The 21,096-nt window shown below is 38.7% G+C and overlaps 3 protein-coding genes across 3 annotated transcripts in view; all 3 read right to left on the reverse strand.

Moving 5' to 3' along the window:
* Window positions 1–3,514, reverse strand: part of LOC114467307 (extracellular matrix protein 2) — a 15,912-nt gene extending 12,398 nt beyond the window's left edge. The window contains exons 1-5 of the mRNA XM_028453487.1: window positions 2,903–3,514; window positions 2,605–2,741; window positions 2,256–2,483; window positions 1,948–2,173; window positions 1,338–1,453 (exon numbers count right to left, since the gene is read on the reverse strand). Coding sequence (XP_028309288.1) covers window positions 1,338–1,453; window positions 1,948–2,173; window positions 2,256–2,483; window positions 2,605–2,741; window positions 2,903–3,098 — 903 coding nt within the window. The 5' untranslated portion in view covers window positions 3,099–3,514. The remainder of the gene's footprint in view (window positions 1–1,337; window positions 1,454–1,947; window positions 2,174–2,255; window positions 2,484–2,604; window positions 2,742–2,902) is intronic.
* A 1,685-nt stretch (window positions 3,515–5,199) lies between these two features.
* On the reverse strand, window positions 5,200–14,405 carry tktb (transketolase b). The gene is made up of 14 exons (XM_028453261.1): window positions 14,145–14,405; window positions 10,964–11,081; window positions 10,774–10,887; window positions 10,585–10,682; window positions 9,421–9,612; window positions 9,190–9,317; window positions 8,926–9,122; window positions 8,672–8,836; window positions 6,832–6,988; window positions 6,629–6,759; window positions 6,470–6,553; window positions 6,297–6,393; window positions 6,044–6,163; window positions 5,200–5,876 (listed from the first exon to the last, which is right to left on the reverse strand). Exons 1-14 carry the CDS (start codon window positions 14,249–14,251, stop codon window positions 5,704–5,706), a joined length of 1,881 nt encoding a protein of 626 aa, XP_028309062.1. The 5' UTR covers window positions 14,252–14,405; the 3' UTR covers window positions 5,200–5,703.
* Window positions 14,406–15,419: 1,014 nt separating this feature from the next.
* Window positions 15,420–20,731, reverse strand: lrrc23 (leucine rich repeat containing 23). Its single transcript, XM_028453544.1, has 8 exons — window positions 20,588–20,731; window positions 18,554–18,663; window positions 18,312–18,432; window positions 17,661–17,802; window positions 17,448–17,578; window positions 17,234–17,370; window positions 16,933–17,137; window positions 15,420–16,849 (listed from the first exon to the last, which is right to left on the reverse strand). Exons 1-8 carry the CDS (start codon window positions 20,660–20,662, stop codon window positions 16,820–16,822), a joined length of 951 nt encoding a protein of 316 aa, XP_028309345.1. The 5' UTR covers window positions 20,663–20,731; the 3' UTR covers window positions 15,420–16,819.
* Window positions 20,732–21,096: the final 365 nt, after the last annotated feature.

Raw genomic sequence — 21,096 nt, forward strand, 5'->3', positions numbered from 1 at the left:
TCATATAAATGAATAAATAGAAAACAAATCATTAACCTGCCTGTGTTATATATAACTTTTATGACATTTACCACAAAAGGAGCTTCTTTAAATATGTCCTCTTTAAACAGGCATTTAAACTTTAAAAACAAGTCATTGCGCACATGCACCATTTTATTGACGGACTTGTGAAATGACTGAGAATATTTTTTTTTATTATTTTGGAAATAAATTCTTAATTTTTCCATGTACTCTCTGCAATGTGCCCACGTACCCCTGATTGGGAAACACTGCATTAGAGGACATTTATAGGGAGTTTGATTCCTAGAATAGCTGTTGTGGTATGATCAGCATGGCCTGTGAAACATTTCAAATGATTTCCAGAGCAACATAAATTATAGGACAGTCATGTTATTGTCTATGTTCGGGAAATTTCCTTTGGGTGTTGCACTTTGTAGACGGTCCCTGCCCACTCTGCTTTTGATCCTCAGCTCATTGACGTCAGTATAGGCTACATCTTTGTAGCTCAGCCTAAGTATCTCAGGTGCACAGCCTGGTACCATCTGGTCCACAAAGCGGTACCAGTACGAGGCACAGTAGCTGAACTTTGAATTTATTCATTCAAAATGTTGACTCAAGCTGAAAAGTCTCTCCTCGCCATTCTTTTTTTTTTTTGCAAGCTGCCTCTGCAGCCAGAGTGCATAAAGCTAACAGTAACACCTTCCTGTCAAACATGAGTATGTTCCTCATGGTAAAGTTGTACTTGTGTTACCGTATGTGTTAAATTTAGCAAAATCATCTAGGAAATATTATTTTGAATCTGCTGAGAAGGTGAAGCTTTGCATGAAAACTGCAGGCCGACACCTGCCGCTAAGGCACAGGTACACTACTACCAGTCCTCTGTGTGGTATAAAACACAGGTTAAATAACCTCTTTATGGAGAAGAAAACTAGAATTGTTTTTGCAGTTCTGTACTGGACCCTGCCTGTAATCATGTTCTACTTGCTTACAGCGCATGGTGCACCATGGGTTCACCAAATGGGCTGCGCAGCGACCACGTCTGATTTTTAGGGACATGCATGCAACATTTGGGCATACAGGCACATAAGGCAAAATACAGTCCAAAGATATGCTATAGATTAGCAAAATAGTGGCCTATCAGTAATAAACAAATCCATATTTGTAGTTCATGGGGCACCAAGCATTCAATTTGATTTCAACTAGAAAAATATGAGTAAAAGTGCAATTTTACCAACATTGTGTCTTAGTTTATCCACAGATGTCTATTTACACAACACAGACAATCTCCATAGCTGCAAAGCATTTAGTAGATATTGGTGTGAAGCTGTGTCACTCACAGAAAGTGGACTCTGGCTGAAAGACTCATCGTCCAGGTGGTTTAGGCTCAGGTCCAAAGTGTCCAGATTCATCAGGCCAGAGAAATGTTCAGGGCTGAGATTTCTGAGGTTGTTCTCTATGTAAACCAAAGAACATAACACACTATCGTACATTATATTTTACATGTATTCAAATTTAGACTAACAGATAACAATTGACTTGAAGTTTCATACATAATGCTGACATAACGCTGTTATTGGCTGTCGTTAGCATTAATAAGGCGTCATGTCATGAAGGCAAAATTATTAGTTCGCTAAATTATGACACCTTTGGAGCTATGTTGGCCTTTTTTGGGTTAGGTGGAGGGATCTAGTGGGGTTAGGGTAATGAAGGGTTGGGGTTTGGGTAACAGAGGACACTTAATGACAGCCATCATGACACCTGATTCACCCTAAAGATTGTGATGAGGGCCACAGCAAACCCAAGGTAGGCTGGAAAGTACTGCTTTAGTGAGTCTCAATGGTAAAATGTATCTACCAAACAAATCCTGTGAGTACCTGTTTTCATGACACTTTAACACAATAGTGTGGACACACACACACACACACACACACACACACACACACACACCTGCCATGTCCAACATGGAGACGTCTGTATTGTGGAACACAGGGAGGTTAGTTAAACCAAGCCCTCTGCAGCTGATCTCCTTCTCTGAGGTCTGACATTCAGGAAAAGACTCTGTGAAAGTGTGCGGTGGGTCCGTTTGATTGCTGGGAGAATCAGTTGTTTCTGGCTCCTCCACTTCTTCTTCTTCTTCTTCCTCTTCCTCTTCCTCCTCCTCTTCTTCCTCCTCCTATTAGAGTTTTTTTTTTAATGAAAGTACACACATTACCAATCAAACCCCTTTTATGAAGTATAGAACAATCTAAATAAACCTCTTCTTCTTCTTCTTCTTCCTCCTCCTCGTCGTCGTCATCATCATCATCGTCATCATCATCATCATCATCGTCATCATCTTCCTCCTCCTCCTCTTGTGTGTTCCCATTGTCCATCAGTCTTTTCTTCTCTGTGTGCAGCTCCTTCAGTGCAGCCATGAGCACGCTGCTTTGCTCCTCACCTTTGGTACGCTTTCCCCAACCCATTAATGGCTTTCCCAAGCCTGCCTGCAAGAAGCAAAAATCAGCAGTGATTTGGAAAAAAAAAAAAAAAAAAAAATTGGACAGATGTAGTCCTCAACAAGAGAGGAGAAAACATAAAAAATAATCTATAATGCAAAGGTCTTACGATCCGATATGCAATGGCTTCGACTGTGGTAGCATGTATTCTTTTCCCCCAAGCACTCCTCCGTCTTCTGACTTGCAACCTCGTCCTCTCAGGCTCCTTCACCGCTTTCATTTGGAGATGCTCATTATCTTCAGCCCCTTTTACAAATTCATAAATAATAAAATACAGCCACATATAGGTAGACGGGTAGAAAGAGTTATCTCTTTTCCTAAATCCCAAACACAGAGGTCAGACATCTTGCTAAAGTAAATCAATCTTAGCTTTAAATTCATTTTGAAAGCAACATATAAAATCTTACCTATAAATTGATCATCCCACAAGGAAATTTCCTCATTGCCTCTGGATGGAGATTGAAAATGTGCAATTCCTGAATCTGGTTTCTCAGATGAGATTTTAAAGAAGATTTTCAAGTCATTGGAAGAGCTGCGACTTTGTCCTGATAAAAATGTACTACTCAGACAAAAGAATACAACCCATATCCTTTGGCACGCCATTGTTGGAAATGAACTTGAATCAATTAGTTTGACAATTTTAGAGGAGAGAGAAAAAAAAGTAACAGTCAAACTAAAGGTTTTGAAATCCCAAAGGAAACTTCTCCTGTTTCTCTATCGCAGAGGCTTTACAGGCAGTTCTGAATCCTAATGTAGAGGACATGCACTCGTGCTGAGGTGAGCGCTGAATGAACAGGGTGGCCCATTGCAAGGAAGCTTCCAGGAAGTGGAAAGGCCAGAAAAATAAACTCCCACTCTTTTAATAAAGGCCCTCGATCCTTGTACCATGAAACACACAGACCCGCCTTACTCCTCCTCATCTCTGTGTTTTATAACCAACAGTGGGTGGAACGACTTCTTCCATGTAGACGAGACAGACAGGATGATGGAGACAAAACAGTGACCTTAATATAGCGGTGTTAGATTCTACTCCGGCATTATCACTGGTGTTGACGCGTCCTGTAACTGTTCATCACTTGTGTGACCGTGTCAGCGTCTCTTGGACTAGGTTGGTAGAAAGGTCAAGAATCATCCGTTTGGCCAAGCTTTACTGGCATCTATGTATGAAAGCAAACATGAACTCTAACACCGAGGCTGTCTACGTTCTGTACGTGTGTGTGTGTGTGTGTGTGTGTGCACCTTTGGAGCCAAACTGGGAGTTTCACTGTGGGGTGAAAGCTGCCGTCAGGTCCTTGTTTGTTCAGTAACCAAGCATACACGTATGAAATGTGTCAACCTGCAGCACTAACATTTCCCTGATTGGTGTGTTCCTGTGATTGTTTGGTTTGCTTGTTGGTTCTTGCTAATAAATGGGTTCATCTCCTGTTAAAGTTGAGAACCTTATCAGATGGACCACAACTAAAAGACTCCAAATGGCCTCCAGGGCAACTTCACACCCAACACTGAAACACTAAAATCCTGATCTTCTGCTGTAAGATGCAAAGCAGTGTCGACAGATGGTTAGTCAGAAACATGCACTGGCACAAACCAAATCAGTCCTTTTCCTTAACTTCCATTTGAAAGAACAGCAGTGCTGAGGTTTAGATGACACCACCAGTGATTCACTTTCTAGGTAGTACTAGTTACTAAGGATGGGACAATATATATAGACATGATACAAAATCTCCAATTTTTGTCTTTCCTTTCAAAATAATACTATCAAGAACTCTGTATTGTCCCACCCCAAAAAGTAACTACTTTATGCATATTCATGATTTTTTTTATTACCCCCTTTGTGTACTTTCTTGCTCTACTTAATACATGTTACACATGTGCACTGACCTGTGCCATACCATTATAGTCTAATACACCCAATAATAATCTCTCTATGAACATCTCTAAAGCCATGTTCTTCACTGAAAAGCTTTTCCAAAAGTATAGTTTAATCAAAAGTATCAAAAAATGTATTTCAAGCATTTGTAGTAGTCATAAAAAAAAAAAACAAATATGAGTTTTCTTGGGCTTTCTTTAAAGGAGACATATTATGGAAAATCCACTGTTGCAGTTTTTTTGATCACATCGGAGTGTCCACCGGCACACAAAATGTGAAATAAATCCATCACTGATCACCCTGTAAAAGAGCGAGACATGAAATGAGTGAACGTCTATAGACACGCCCACAAATGAATATGCATAAGTAGGCCATAAGGCCCAATTTCAGAAATCACTTTACAGAGTGATAAAACTCTGGAAAACAGGCGAGTTTGGGAAAATAAATACTATGATTTTGGGGTTCTTAGAACAAATGGAAAAATAGCTTAATATGTCCCCTTAAATCTCTAAATAACATGAATCTTACCAGTGATCCCCTTTCTAGAGCAATTATTTCAGAGGTCAATTTATGTTTTTTTTATGCAAACAGCATGAAAAAAGGTCTGATTTTAATGAGAATGTGCAATAAAAGTATGAATTTTGATTTGAGCCACAACATTTTAATTTAAAAACCATCAATATATCAAAAAAAAAAAAAAATGCATTTCCACCAACTGCTTGATATTAAAAAGGGTCTAATGATTAGGTTTAAAAACCTCATTTACAAATAAAAGTACACCAACCATGGAACCACCACTGATACATTCCAAAAAGTAATTTCAAGAGACGTGGGTAGCATCAGATTATTTATTTTAATTCAGCACATCACAGCAACGGGAGGATGACACACTGACCATGACAGCAACACCTTATTGGGAATGTTTAAAGAGCTCATAATTTATAAGTCAGAAACTTGAAAGAATGTTTTAAGACTATTAAGTCATGTTAAAACTTGGTCAACATCAATACAAAAAAAAAAAAAAATGGAATGGCCATCAGGAATGTTTGTGGTTTAACTGGATCCCAACATGAGGGTGTTTAGAATAATTATCAGTGCAACAAGCCTGTAGGTGCCATAAATCTAAGCAAAGGGTGTAATAATGTATTCATAACTACAGGTGCTGTCCACTCTGCACTTCTTATCAAAAGCACAAATCTGTGTAGACATGGTGCACTGGTCAAAGCTAAAAAAAAAAAAAAAAAAAGAAATGGCAGAAAAAGTTTAGTTAAGTTTCAATGTAGTCATGGTTTGGAAGCTGCAGGCTGGTTATGAGTCAAAGGAAAGACCAACCAGTGTTTAGTTAGCAAAGGTCTGACGGACAGCGTTGGCGATGTGTTTAGCGCTGATGCCAAAGATGTCCAGAAGCTCCTGCGGTTTTCCACTGCGAGGAACACCAGACACTGCAAGACGTGTTACAACGATGCCAGGCTCACCACCCACCGCTGACAACACAGCCTCACCAAGACCACCTGGTGAGACAAACGCAAGCTTAAACCAAGGACATGTGCCGCTTTAAACCTAAATATGGCCTCACACCACACTTCTTCAAAGAAATTGCCATTTTTCTTTTTAATTTATTTTGCACAGAGCCATAGTCATCAACTCAAAGTGCATTTAAAAACCTAAGATCACCTACCCTCCTTGTAGTGGTCCTCCACCGTGATGATCTGCCCCCCTGTGGCTCTGGCACTAGCCACAATAGTTGAGGCATCCAGGGGCTTGATGGTAAATGGGTCAATCACACGAATACTTTTCCCTGCAAAAGATGAAGGGAAACCATAAAAAATATTCAGACATGCTGGCCAACGATTAGCTCATGGTACGACTACAGGCTTCCAGTTAACACCACTACCTATATATATCCAATAGGGGGCAGTGTGGGTTTTTACCTTCAGCAGCCAAAATGTCAGCAGCCTCCAGAGCCTCATGCAGAGTAACACCAGCACCGATCACTGTGACCTGATCTTTGTCAGATTGACGAACCACCTTAAAAAAAAAAAACATTCTGTTAGTCATAATGGAATTGATGGAAATTTAACAAAGAAAATTACTTCCTCAGTACCTTGGCCACACCCACTTCAAACTTCTCATCAGGTGAGTAGAGGACTTTAGTTTCTGGTCTACTTGTGCGAATAAAACAAATACCCTGAAAACAATGTAAAGAATCACTGTTTAGGTCTTATGAGGCACAAAAATCAGTCAGGGTGGGGCTATAACCAACCTTTGTGTTCGCTGACAGCTCAACAGCCCTCTCTGTGGACACTGCATCACTGGGGTAAAACACAGTGCATGTTGGGATGGCACGGAACATTGCCAGGTCTTCTAGGGCCATCTGGGAGGGCCCATCCTCACCTGATTTACAGTCATAAAAACAATCACATCTCCGCACGCAAAAACAAAACACACATCAAAAACGTGGCTCACCAATAGAGATGCCGCAGTGAGAGCCCACCAGGTTCACATTTGTCAGAGAGATCGCTCCCATGCGAATCTGGTCATACGCTCTAGAGAAAAACGCAGCGAAGGTGCTGGCAAATGCAACCGTGCGATCCCGGGCAGCACAGCCAATGGCAACACTAACCTATAGTAGCCATTAAAAAATGCAAGTAGATAAGATGGTCAACATTACTTTTGAATTCCTTTATATTGTTTGTTTTCTCCTAATCTTTGGTTGTCTTTTAAAAAAATGTAGCTCCATAAGTATCATGGGATGGCAGTGGGAGGTAAGGGTGTTACGATTACGAAGAAAGTTATTATTCAAGTATGTGTTAATACAATATATATACACTAGTGAATATTGAAAGTACCAATGTTTATTTTCTCTCTAATTTCTTAGATATTGTTTTACTTTTGTATTTAACAATGTTGATTGTTAAGTGAATGCTGGAAAGTGGTGGATCTTGCATTCTTCAATAAAAAAAATAAGATATAGCTAATCTAACTTGTGTGCCCCCAACTGTTATTTTATATAATTACCTTAAAAAAGTTGTCTTCAAAAAAAAAAAAAAATTAAATTAAAAAAAAAGAAAAAAAAAAAAAGAAAAAGATGGTCAACCTCACTAATGCTTGGAAGGATAAATGATCTTGTTACAGTGGTGTTTTTGCATTAAGGGACAGTGGGGCACAACCCCACCAGAAGTCGCTGTTGTGCAGAGGAGAATTATGCTCATCTGTGTTAGACACAATTATGTTTGTTCAGCGAAACTTAAAGTGAACTTTGTTCACCAAACAAAATGTTAAAGACTTCATTTGCAGACTGTATTTCTTCTCTAGAGTTGTTTGCAATGTTCTGAGGATTTGTCGGTGCGGTCTATGTTTCCTCTCTATGGGGCACAGCTAGAGCTGGCCCTCCCTGCAGTGCTCTGAATATGTACTGCTGCATGTGCATGCACGTGGTCAACGCACACTTCAGCTTGGTCAGTGGGGCCTGACTGCCAGGGCCCCAGACACTTTCTTATTGGTCGATTTGGTGTGAGGTGGGCAATAGGCATCACTAGCTTGTCATGTTTGATAAACGGGAATTAGCGGGTCTGAAAATGGATGGATGATTATTTAATCTTGGGAGAGCTTTAATGCTGTTCTTTGGTAGTGGTGGTGTTGATATGGTAATAGGCTATTAGGTCAGATTGTTATGGGATTCTAAACATTACAGAGCATGGATTTTGTCATCAAATGTGTTTCTTACTGCAATTTGTGTTGTAACGATAACATTTAACATCCACATATGCCTGTTTCCTGTTGAGTGAAATGTTTGGATTGCACCAGATTTTCTTGGGTCAATATAGTGAGGTGCAATGAAAAAAGTCTGCACAACTGCATGTTAGCTCCCAATTTTAATTAATTTAGACCATTAAAATTTTTTTTTTGGTGTAAAATAATTAAAATTGGGAGCTAACCACGCAGTTGTGCAGACTCATTGCATCTTTGGACTTTTTGATCCAGCACACTGCTTTCAAAGGGATGTGCGTGTTTTTTGATTGTGCTCAATATAGAGACGTCCCACTAGAATTTCCATAGCAAAAACGCCACGGCTGTTACTCGTTAGGGTCTTAGTAAAGCTAGGCTTAACATGCAAGAATAAATAGTAACAGATTAGACCAAGTGGGAGCAGATTATGGTAACCATGACTGAGCAGCATGTTTAAATACATGAGCTTTACTGGTAATGGCCTCTGGTCATTGTTTTAGTATAGTATTGCATGTATTATAAAAACTCATTTGAAAGGAAGAAGTTAACTCATCCCAAAAACACTGAAAATTGTTACCATGTTTTGCTCAGCAATGAAGCACTCAATGTAGCGATCAGGGAAGGCTTTCTTGAATGTTTCTGAAAAGGTGGAGTTCTTGGTGTCTCCATCGAGGGCCACCACTCTTTGGCTGGACTTGCCGAGTCTGGCCAGGGCCACACCATAGGCTTTCCTGGTGGCCATCTAAAGGAGAGGGAGAACAAGTTTTACTGAAAGTAAAGAGGATGCGAGGAGGAATGTAAAACCCTCATTTAAAAAGATAAATCCCCCACCTTGTCCCCCTTCTTATATGCTGGAGGTGAGGGCAGGGAGATGACGCTGAGGTCAGCTGGTGCTGTATCCTCATTGGGCAGCTGAGGACGCAGAGTCTTGTTGGGGACTTGGATCTGAGCCTGAAGGTCCTTCAAAAGGTCATCCACCTTGTCCTTTGGGATGGGCTTTCCATGCCAGTTTTCCATATCTTCAATATCTGTAGCAAAGGAGTAGAAAGTAGCATGACATCTCTGACTTATTACCATTCAGACATAGAGACTTACTTTTGAGCCCTTTGCCCTTAAATGTCTTTGCTACAATGCAGGTGGGTTTGTCCTTAAACTGCTTAGCCTGCCAGAAGGCTTTGCACAGCTCCTCCACATCATGTCCATCCACCACATACGTGTTCCACCTACACACAAACAAATGTAATTATCAAACTCAGCCAGGCAAGGGCAGTTGTATGAAATTAGAGGAGAACTTTAAAAGACAGTGTAATCATGTCTGTTACCGACCCAAAGCCTTCACAGCGCTTGCGGTAGACCTCCATGTCATGTTGTAAGGGTGCAGGCTCACTCTGACCCAGTCGGTTCACATCCATGATGGCCACCAGGTTGTCGAGCTTGTAGTAGGAGGCAAAGGCCATGGCCTCCCACACTGAACCCTCGGAGCACTCTCCATCACCCAGCATGCAGTACACACGATAACTGAATCAAGAGAACAAATTCTTACAGGAAACAAATACTTTGATTCAGACTATGGTGATGAGTAAACAAATGATTACAAAAAAATTACTGTAAACATCTGCAACGTCACAAAATTGTGTGAGGTTCCCAACACAATAAAGGCTTCTTTCAAACAGACAATCACAGTCATAACAGTTGGTGATCCAAATTAAGCATTAAACACATACTGCATTATAAATACAGTACTTAAATATTAGAAAGCAATAAAAACTAAAGACATAAAAACAAACTTAGTCTTACACCAAGTCCATAATGTACAGGAGTACAGCAAATAATCAACAATACATGCACCTCCTTTGCATCTACATCACACATGTATCCATTTAAATAGATCACAACACATTAGGAGCCATTTAAATTAGCAGGTTCTTGCTTCAGAGAATTGCAATGCACATTACTCCAATTTTGAAGTATTTCCACTGGCTCAGAGTCAGCCTCAGAATAGACTTTAAAGTTCTGCAGCTGGTGTATAAATCTCTGAATGGTCTGGTCTAGAATACATCTAATCAGGTATGAACCCAGCAGATCTCTTAGATCTATGGAAACAGGTCAGATAGTGGAGCCCAGAGTTCACAGCAAACAGTGATTCTGCAAAGAAGTGGAACTGTCAGTCGAGCTTAAGTCAGCATCCAATGAGAACATTTTTAAATCAAAGTAAAGGCACTCTTTCTAGTGCGTATGACTGAAGGAGATTTATTTTTATTTTTTATCATGTTATAGTTCATTTAATGTTTTTACTGCTGATTTTAAATGTTATTGATTTTTACACTGTTTAATGTTTTCTGTTGCACTTTTTAAATCAAAGCACACTGAGTTGTGTTGTGTATGAAATGCGCTACACAAAGAAATTTGCTTTGCACCTGAGAATCCCAAGACAGACTGAAAAGGATCATTACACATGTAAACCCATTCAATTATCATATACATACAGACCTGGATTTGTCAAAGTATTTTCCAGTGTAGGCCATTCCACAGGCAGCACCAAGACCCTGTCCCAGTGATCCAGTGGCCACATCAACAAAGGCAAGTTTCTGAGTAGTAGTGGAAAATTAGTATTAAAGCTGCATAAGTCTTTATTTAAATTCCCCTAAGAAATAAAAAGAATTAGTACTAAAGCCGTACTGGAGTGGGATGTCCCTCCAGTTCACAGTCAATCTTGCGTAGATTGAGAAGCTCAGACTCCTTCACATACCCTGCCTCAGCCCAGGCAGCGTACAGCACAGGTGCAGCATGACCCTGGAAATAAAAATAAATGTCAGGAACAGGAGGAGAAGAGATGAGATCCGAACGACAGTCTGTGCACAACACACACCTTTGAAAGCACAAAACGGTCGTTGCACTGGTTGCGAGGATCATCTGCCTTGTAGCGCATGGTGTGGAAGAAGAGCACCGACATGAGTTCTGCTGCACTGCAGCATGACGTGGGATGGCTGAAGGAACAAAAATGTTCAGTCAAAACTCTTTAAAGACAAAGTGCATTGGATGAGGATTAAACATGCGCCTACATGCACGTGTTACGTTCAGAAACAGCCATGACAAGATAACAAAATTACATTTCAAGTTCTTTAGTTTGACGAGACGACGTCGACACACCAGTGTGATGATTAGTTTTGCTAGAGGGCATCACAGCCTGACAAACTTCTAAAAGGCACATTTTTCAGAAATTCATTGATTTACTCCAGGCCCATGTTTCAGGGGTACATTGTCAATCACTTCAGAGCTCCAGGATGTTTGGAAATGAGGAACACCAACTGATGAAACTGTTAGTTTCTGTGTAGTATAGAAGTATTGCAACCAATGCGTTTAGAAATTCCACATTACCAAATTGATTCAGCTTCCCTTTCGGGTCTAGTTAAACAGCTCAACCATGCGCTCAAAACAGCTCGTGTTCAAACACATTATGTAAAAAAAGAATCCCAATGCTTCGTTTACCATTTATTCTTCTGCTGAGAGCAAACCTGATGAGAAAATAAGTGAAGCAAACAGAAATGAATGCACAAGGAAACAGTTGAAGTGATCCAAATCTCACTTTATCAGATGAAAAAGCAACAATGGATCCAGGTGTCGTGTGACTAAACTAACAAGCTGGCTTTGTTTGGAAGAAGATCATATTATTGTGTTTGGTGAGTTTATTCCAGACAGACTCCCTTTTATGTGACAAAAGGAAGTAACAAACAAGTTTAACAAACCTTACCTGAGCCGAGAGTCAACGGACAAATACACATAACACTGGATTTGAATAAGGATACATATTCAGAATGGCTGCAATCAAGTTAATCAATCTGTTGATAAATTTTAATATACAGTCAAGTACCATGATTACTGAAACACCTCTGGCATACTTACAATCACCTGTGTCAAAACACTATGTTATACACACCAAGTGTAATTATCTCCTGATATTAATATTGGTCCGATATCAGAATAATTTACTCCAATCAAGCATCGGATTTGAATCTGTCTACATTTCAAATCTTTGATAAAAGTTCATTGATACACAACTTGTTTTTATTGAAGTTATCTTTCAGGGTCTTCAAAATAGCTTTTTAATTATTCAATTGTAAAATATCCATACATTTAAGGCTAAAATGTATGCAAACCATTGCTTAATAATAACTTAGTTTTTCATACTTACCATTGCTAACTATTGTTCCAAGTATTAGATTAATTTAGTAACACATTTCTTAAAAGGGATTTTTCATCCTTTGCGCAATATATGAAATGTTTACAATGAAATTAGGTCCACAATTTAGGCAGGTGCACAAAAAGGTTAAAACTACATTTTATTTTAATACTATAACAAACTTTGACACTTGTCATGCTTACTTGGGCTTTAACTGCCAACACCCTGTCCCTGTGTAACAAATGGGCTCTAGATTTAACAAGAACTTGTGATGTTATGTGATTAACTTTACTCAGAGAGACTTGGCTTTAAAAAATAAAACAGTGCTCGATGCATGTAAAATAAATGGTAAGGGTGTCCTGATCCAATAGATATGTTTGTTATCGGCATAAAAAAAGTATTGGATTTTATCAGCCTGCATCTAAAAATCTTTAATTTAATATATACTGAGCTTATTTTATGAGTTTCCAATTTTATTTATGATTTATATTAATTAATTGTACACTATTCTCATGTTTGTGGTTAAAATAAGTTGTAACGCATTGTAAGGCTGGGCAAGAAAAATATATCGATTTAGCGAATTATAAAACAATATTTATTTTGCAAACTCAAGTTTTTTGTTTTTTTAACCCTTTGAGTAGGCTATATGTGTGCCACAGGCATGTTTAATTTTTTTTTTTTTTTTGCACTATGCTGAGATGCTAAAGTTTTTTTTATTGAAATGTTATAAAATATGGTTATCCAATTTCTTAATCAGAAAATTTAAGCTACTGTGAAGTGTCTGTTGCACTTTCATAAACCTGGGTTAAATCTTGAAATTGTTGAATGACAGATTTACTTTTCATTTTGAGATCGTTTTATGCATTTTAACTCTTGAGGACAATCACAGCAATAAAGTTGCACTTTTGACAATATATCTGATGTTAGGAACATTAGCAGAAGTCGTTTTTAAGTACCTCGAGAGAGAGAATTGAAAATCGAATCTTGAAATTTTCTTTAAAACAAAAAAAAAATAAAAAATCTGAACGTGAGCTGGGTTTTGATCTTCATGAGACAGGTTAAGTTAACCCTACTGATGATGTGTTTTAAGGCAAAAATCGCCCAGCTCTAACTCATTGGTTAATAAATGGGTCAGATTTTTTCCCGCCGCCTATTGCGGAGTTACATCATAGACATTTCAAACAACAAAGTAAACAAAAAATGCATGACTCATGATGATATTGGGTTGGATGATATCAGCCAAAGGTCAGCTTTTAAAAAAAAAAAAAAAGTTGCTGCACCAGTTTGGAGGTCAAGTAGCTACAGGTTACTTTGGTGTTGAAATGAAGTTACATTACCTGTGTTACACCTGAGGGCGTTTCTTTAAAAAAAAAAAAAAAAAAAAAAAAAAATACACTTCCTGGAGGCAGAAGGTGGGGTTAATAGGACACAGGTGTGGAAGAAAAGGGAAGTGGGAACCAGAACATGTGGGTCATCCATGTCTTAGCACGTGACTTTTTATTAGCCAGTCTGAGTGGATCACAAGTCCGTCTCTTTTTAGAGGAATTACCTTCAGTTATTTAGAGCAGAACGGTGGTGATGAGCTGGATTACTGAAGGGCAGAGATTTCATTCGTGCAAACACTGCATTATTGCAAACGATAAATTCTCAAGTTATTGTAACCAATAACACTAACCAATAACCAGAGCAAGTATAGTTGTTTGCATAAGTATCTACGTGAGCGCCCCCGTTGGTACGCGTCACACCGCGTGAATGTAATAAGTAGCACGTGCGAGCACCGAGGCCCCGGCAGCTTTGTGTCCGTAACCGTGACACAGCGTTTTCCGTGTGTGAAACTGGACACCGACAGGCAACAGTTGCAGAAACTTACCCTGAGTTGGAGGCGCATGTCGCCTTGATGGAGTGGATCCTCAGCTTGTTGGCGGCGTCTTTCAGCCCCTGCAGGGTCTTCTCGTCGGGTTTGTGGTAGCTGCTCATACTGACACACGGTTTAAAGAGAAACAAGGACGAAAGACTCGTGGACGAAGGATAGTTTGCGTTAACAGTTGCCTCCCGGTGTCAGTAGGTGAAAGACTGCGACACACCGTGTCCTGCAGCCTGGTAAAAGTACAAGGGAGAAGGAGGAGGAGACCTGAGTGACAGCAGGGATATTTATGTGTCAGGCCTTAGTCCCGCCCACCTAATCAGATGATTGGAGGAAGACCAGACAAACCAGGAAGTACACGTTTCTAACGATTCCCTCGTTTCCTCTAAATACAACTCGTGGTGATTTTAAGTTAATGCTTTAAAGACATTCAAATTAGAAACAAAAAATATTAACTATTCAAATGCACTTCAGAGTGGACTAGATTTAATAACCCAAAATATTAGATTGGCAGGTTTTCCACGATCAAACCAACACAAATGTGTCCAACAAACACACACAAAAAAATGTTTAATAGCAACAAATCATCAGAGTAAAATCAAATTATACTCAAATAGAAGATAATCTAATGGCTAAACCACTTTTTGACAAACATGATTTGGGCTTGATTATCTGACTCAGACTGATCTCAAATGGCATTGAAACAACATGGTTTTTTACTGTATTTTATTGTGTAGACATTCAACTTCTGTTTCCTTTCTCAATTTCAGATTTTAAGACTTGGAAACATACACACAGTGGTCCTATAAACGTCTTGACATTACTGGAAAAAGTTTTGAACAGTGGAAAAAGGTTGAATTTTTCTTGTCCAGTAGACAAGTGGTTCCCAACCAGGGGTACGTGTATCCCTAGGGGTACTTGAACACATTGCAGGGGGTACATGGAAACATTGATGAATCTATTTCCAACATGCTGAGTCACTTTTAAGCCTATTTCAGACACTCTACATGCTCATCCAACATCTTTTCCAACCGTTGACAATAAACAGCATTGATGGAATAAACAATATTGTGGCCTTATTATCCTATTAAACATGTTATGAACATTACTAAAAGTTGAGGTCAATATATTCTCTGATATACAATAATTCTAATGCACAAAGTTGATATTTAGTGTGCGTTAAATGTACAGGTTGACATTTTCAAGCTGTAGGACATTTCAGAGGCCAACATGTTAACAACATGTAAATAATACAAGAAAGGTTACTAAATTGGAGTGACAAATGGGGTTCTCCTAATAAATCTGAGGAGAGGGATTGGGGGGGGGGTACATGAGACAGAAAAGGTTGGGAAACACTGCAGTAAATAACAGGTAGTATAATGCTGAGTTGCATCTGTCGACCACAAGCTCTCATTTGAATAACCCTGGTTTATATTCATAGTACCTGATCCAAATACCTTTATGACTTAATGCATTGTTTCTGTATTGTCTCTGTGATTTCAGTAATCTAAATAATGGAAAAACACAATATTGTTGACATTGCACCACTTTTGATTTGGTGCAACCTGGTGTGCAAACATTTTTGTTCCTCAAATCTTTTGAACCTCAAACCCACCTTGAACATTGTCCAAACGTCACACCACTGCAGGATTTCCTTCTGTTATGCTGCCAAATGTATTAAAGGTTTAGTGAAGTACAAATATTTCCACCTATGTAATGTAAAGTAAGTTGGGATGTATATTTAATGCTTTTTTTTTATTTTATTAAATGACATTTTCTCTAAAACTGGAAAGACCAAATTAGTTATTGTTGGGGTTTTTTTCCACAATCTCTCAGTAACATACTGCACGTCTCTTTGTCCATTTTAAGTGCCTCACTGGTTCCCATCCACCCACCATTCTACTTGTTTGCTTATGCCGTATGTGTATTCAGGGTCACCTGTCCTTAACGCTGAACAGAGACACAAGCAGACACAGTTTGAGACATTTTAGGTTGTTTTAGTTTTTTTCTTTTTTTTTTTTTTAACATTAGGACAGTGATGCATATCTGTTGTTGTGGCTACTTCCTTTTGCAAATCAGGAAATCAGGGAAATAACGGACCATTGGCTGCTCATACCATAGAAAGCAGGTGGACAATCGTTGATTTCTTATCAAGAACTACAACTGTAGTGTTTCCTCATACATCCATTCATTACGGTGGGGCGTACAGGAAATTTATGGAATGTATCTACTTCATGGTAATATTTTTGATTCGTTCTTTTTTTTTGTAAGTTTCCACGATGAACCAAATGGGGTCTTTGTCTAACTTTCCTCTCTCGTCACGATGACACTGTTTCTTTAAAGCTGGAGCTGGCTCAGCGCCAACAAGGAAATGCTGGCAGATTTTGCCCTCTCATCCTTAGTCAGGGAAACACAGCATGGTTCATGTAATCTAGCTCATGGAAATGCAACAACAGGGGATTTGTTTAATAGATTTGTTCTTTTTTTTTTCCCATTAGAAATAAACACAACACCAAAAAATTTATTTATTACTCGCTGGACTGTAAAAGTGAGAGTTTATAATGAGTTCTGTTGTGAAAAAGAAAAACTTACACAGACATCCTACACAACAAAGACCTGTTATGTCAAGAAAGTGAAGCCTGACATTTCCTCATTTTGCTCATCATTGCCAATCTTATGGGCTAGGACGGCATTTCCTCTTCTTTAAGTTCCTGAAAAGGATACACAGATGACCTTACAGCAAAGCCACTTTTTTTTTTTTTTTCTAGATATAAAAGACAAGCGTAATCATTACCCTGATTCTCTCACGAGCGTCACTCCTCTCATCGGGGGAAATTGGGTTTTTGTCAAGTCTTTCAAGCTTTGGCAAAATTACCAGCACACTCAGACGATAATCTGAGGTTTCAACCAATGGATTCTCAGAAAGAACCAAAGCTCGCAAGGTTTTTGACACATGGGACAAATTCTGGAGAGCTTTTTCTTCTGCAACAGCATTCCCTCTAAATGAGAGACGGAAACAGAACAATGGACTTTGTCACGTGTAATATTTAAGGATTATTTGGCCACGTATGCTCCGTAGAAGTAAAGTACTTCACCTGATATTGAGGTATTTCAGACTCTTCATGCTGGGATTCAGTCCATCAAGAGAGTCTATCTGGTTGTCTCGAAGGTGTAGGATAGTGAGACGCTCCAGTTTATCCAAACCCTCAAGACTTTTTATTGCATTTCTGGCCTGAACAGCAAATAGCGTCGGCCTGTCATTTGAGACAATTCAATGTGATGGCTGATATTATTATGCAAAAATATTACCAAATATAACTGCTGCAGTTTTGGAAGATTAATGCCATTTGTAGTTTCCAAGTTGTTTCCCGTTAGATCTAGCGTTACCAGATTTTTAAAATAGTCCTCCTGGAAACCGGTCATTCTGTGAATACCGTTTCCTGCAAAAGATAAATAAATAATAAAGATAGTTATATATCTACATTTGTCTTTAAAAATGGAACAGAAGTGCTTACGTCTCACCTGTAAGATTCAGGCTCTCCAAAGAAGGCCCAACAAGGCCTTTTATGTCTGTCACTCTGTTTCCTGCCACACTCAGCCACTGCAGGTATGTCAACTGATCAAAGGATTGCCTTTCGAAGCATGACACAGCATTATTGTCAACCTAAAAAAAACAAAAAAAACAGTTGAGCTCAATATTTGTCCTCACTTAGAGTGAACGTCAGGGACAGGCATAGCCGACGCCCAGATACCAAAATTCTTCTGGTCCGTATCTGTACCAGTATAGGCCCACACCTGGCATGTTCATCCGGCCCACGTACGGCATGGAATAATGGCACTCGCCAAATCCTGGCCACAACCAAGCCATCACAATGCCAGATGTCAGTCAAAGACAGACCAAATAGATGTGGTACCTTATATATGGGCCAATTTTGGATCACATACTGAGTAGTCAACATTAACTTGCCCTAATTCAGCCAAAACTGGCCAAAAAACATGTTTCAAGATAACTACCTCACATTTGCAGCATAATATGTGGGCTCATTTTGGCTCACATCTATTCTGTACTGGTCAGACAAACACCAAAAGTGCCGAGTCATTGTAAGTTGTGGCCCACATCCATATGCTAATTGGGCGTGATGCTCTTTTCTGAACTAATAAAGACTTGCTTGCCTTCAGCCAAAGTAGGTCCTTCAGGGATGCCAGGGGTGAAAGGTCACTGAGGTGATTCATGGATAAATCCAGAAAACGAATGTAAATAAAACTGCTGATTGCAGTTATGTCACTTAGTCGTCTGGGAGAACACAAAATTATCACGAGGTTAAATTTGAACGGAACAAATAAAACACAACAGTACAAATGTTAAATCACGAATCAAAGGCAAACGTGTTTTTCAGGTATTAGTTCTCACTTACTTGTCCTCCAGATTCAGTTTGACAAATGCATATTGAAGTTTATTTCCAGTTTTGCACAACAAGGAGAGTCCTTGGCTAATAGTTTCTTTTGTCAATTGTTGAAACTGAGCCTGTGGATTGTAGACAAAAAGAAACTTGTATAGAGGATTGTAAAGAGGCTTGGTCTTGCGACATGCCATATTTCCACACACCTACCTAAATGTCATGCACTATTGTTCATAATCACTATTGTACAGCACTGGAAAAGACAGTAATTCAAAATTTGACATGACAAGTTTGAATGTGAAGGTAACGTTTAGAGAGAGTGACAGTAAATATTGCAGGAATAAAAATGCACATCTTCTAAAAGAGTTGGTCATTTTAAAATAAAGTGTCTATTTGTACGGTTGCCGTACGGACAACCCCAGTGCTATTGGTACAGTGACCAAAGTACGCGTACGTTGCATCTTAGGGTTAGGTTTAGGATTAGGGTTAGGTTATAACCCAATATCGCAACAATTTTTAGGGTTAGGTTTAGTCTTATTCACGTGACCTAAACTGGCCAAATAGGAATATTATTATATTGATACGGCAACCGTACAGATAGCCACATCCTAAAATAAACCCTTTTAAATTTGAAATATATTACAAGAGAAAATCTGTTGTATGCTCAAAACAGAAAGTGAAAAGGAACAAACGTACATAAAGCATGTAATACACAAAGTTACCAGCAGGAGATGTTGTAGAACCAGCTCAAAGAGATGAACATCGAGAAATATTGATTTTTCAAGAATCAAATACCATCCAAAATTTAACAGAATCTTCCATATGGTTTATCTTTTGTTCAAATTTGGTGAAAATCAGTTTAGTACTTTTGACGTCCTCCTGCTAATAGACAAACAAACAGACAAATAAATAAACAAGGGCACCCAGCGAATGCTAATATCTGCCAAGTGCCAAAAATCTATTTTTTTTGCCATATATTGGCAGTTATCTGGATCAGTGATACTGATCATGATACCATAATCATTCATGCATTAAAGGTGCTGAGTCACCAGCAGGAGGTGCTGTAGAACCAACTCAAAGAGCTGAACATATGGATTTATTCATTAACTAAACTGATCCAATTTAATGGAATCTTTTTACCTTTGGTTGAAATTTCATAAAAATCTGTTCTGTACTTTTGTGTGATCCTGCTAACAGACCTATAAAAAAACGTAGGTCAAAACATATCGAAGCGTTTATTGATACGGAAACGTATCAATAGCCTTAAGGACTATGGGTACATTTTCCGCATTTTCTGAACCTTTTCTAGATAAGGGTAATGCATATGTGTTTACTGTGCCAGGATGGCTGATTGGTCTAAGGCGCCACACTCAACGATTCTTCCTTCCGCTAACGTGGAATCCAATCCCACTTTTGTATATTTTCTCATTTTAACATATTTAACACAGCAAATTCCACCTTTAAAAATACATATATGAAAAAAATAAGCATTTTTAAGTATTTCCTGGGGATAGGGTTAGGGCTAAAATAAAAGCGTTTGCGGGGTAGTTAAAAATGAATATGAGCTGATAAAACTGACGGAACTTGAAGTCACGTGGTGCACCTATCACGTCACCTAAACTGACCAATGAGGGGCGCTTCGTATGAATAGACTGCAAGTCTAGTCATGCATTTCCGTATCAATAGCCACGGCCAAACATTATCTCCTTGTCACAGGTTATAATTCTGAATATTTACGTATCTTTAAAAAAAAAAAAAAAATGGTTTTGTTAAACACTAATTATCTAGAAAGCTTTTTGCTTCAGTTAACTGAGGGAAAGTTTTTGAAATACCAGCCATGGATTTGAGGACAATAGTCTAGTGTTTATAAATGAATTAGTAGAACAGAACAACTATATCTCCTGATACGGAACACAGCTTAGGTTTCATTGTAAGTTTCCTTTAAATTTCGTACTGTGGGAACCTCTGTGTGCACACAGTAAAACACGCGATAGTTTGATCAATTTAAACTCTTTTCATGTAAATTTCCCTTTAAAAAACAAAAAGTACCTGATCTTCTGACACTTTGACCCGCGTTTCTTCGTCTCCCTCCTCATCAGACAAATGTTCCTCTATGTCAGACATCTTCGTGTTCACAATCAGTGTAAATGACAATTAACAGGATATATTTAATCAGTAAATGAAACCCGATAATGTAAAGTCACAATAGTGGAGCTCGGCGCTTGTTTGCGTGTTCTCGTTACCATGGTAACCAGGCGGCCATGATGGTGACGAAGCTGGCGTAAATAATTAAATAATTTAAAAGACGCATTTTAATTAATACAATAGAAATCTGTTGACTTTTTAAAAAAAAAACAACCTTACATTCGTTTGGCCTGCACACACATACACACAAGGGTGTTTGAAAATATTTAGATTTTTTGTTGTTTAATAAAACATGTTCGCTATGATCTGAAATTGAAATCAGACATATGGCGCTTAATCCTCAAAAACATTTAGGTTTAGTGAGCTGAAATAAACCCTTTAAAGACATTTTTGGATTAAATTTAAATTTGACC

Source organism: Gouania willdenowi, chromosome 7 (genome assembly GCF_900634775.1).
Source record: "Gouania willdenowi chromosome 7, fGouWil2.1, whole genome shotgun sequence".
Taxonomy (NCBI): Eukaryota; Metazoa; Chordata; class Actinopteri; order Blenniiformes; family Gobiesocidae; genus Gouania; species Gouania willdenowi.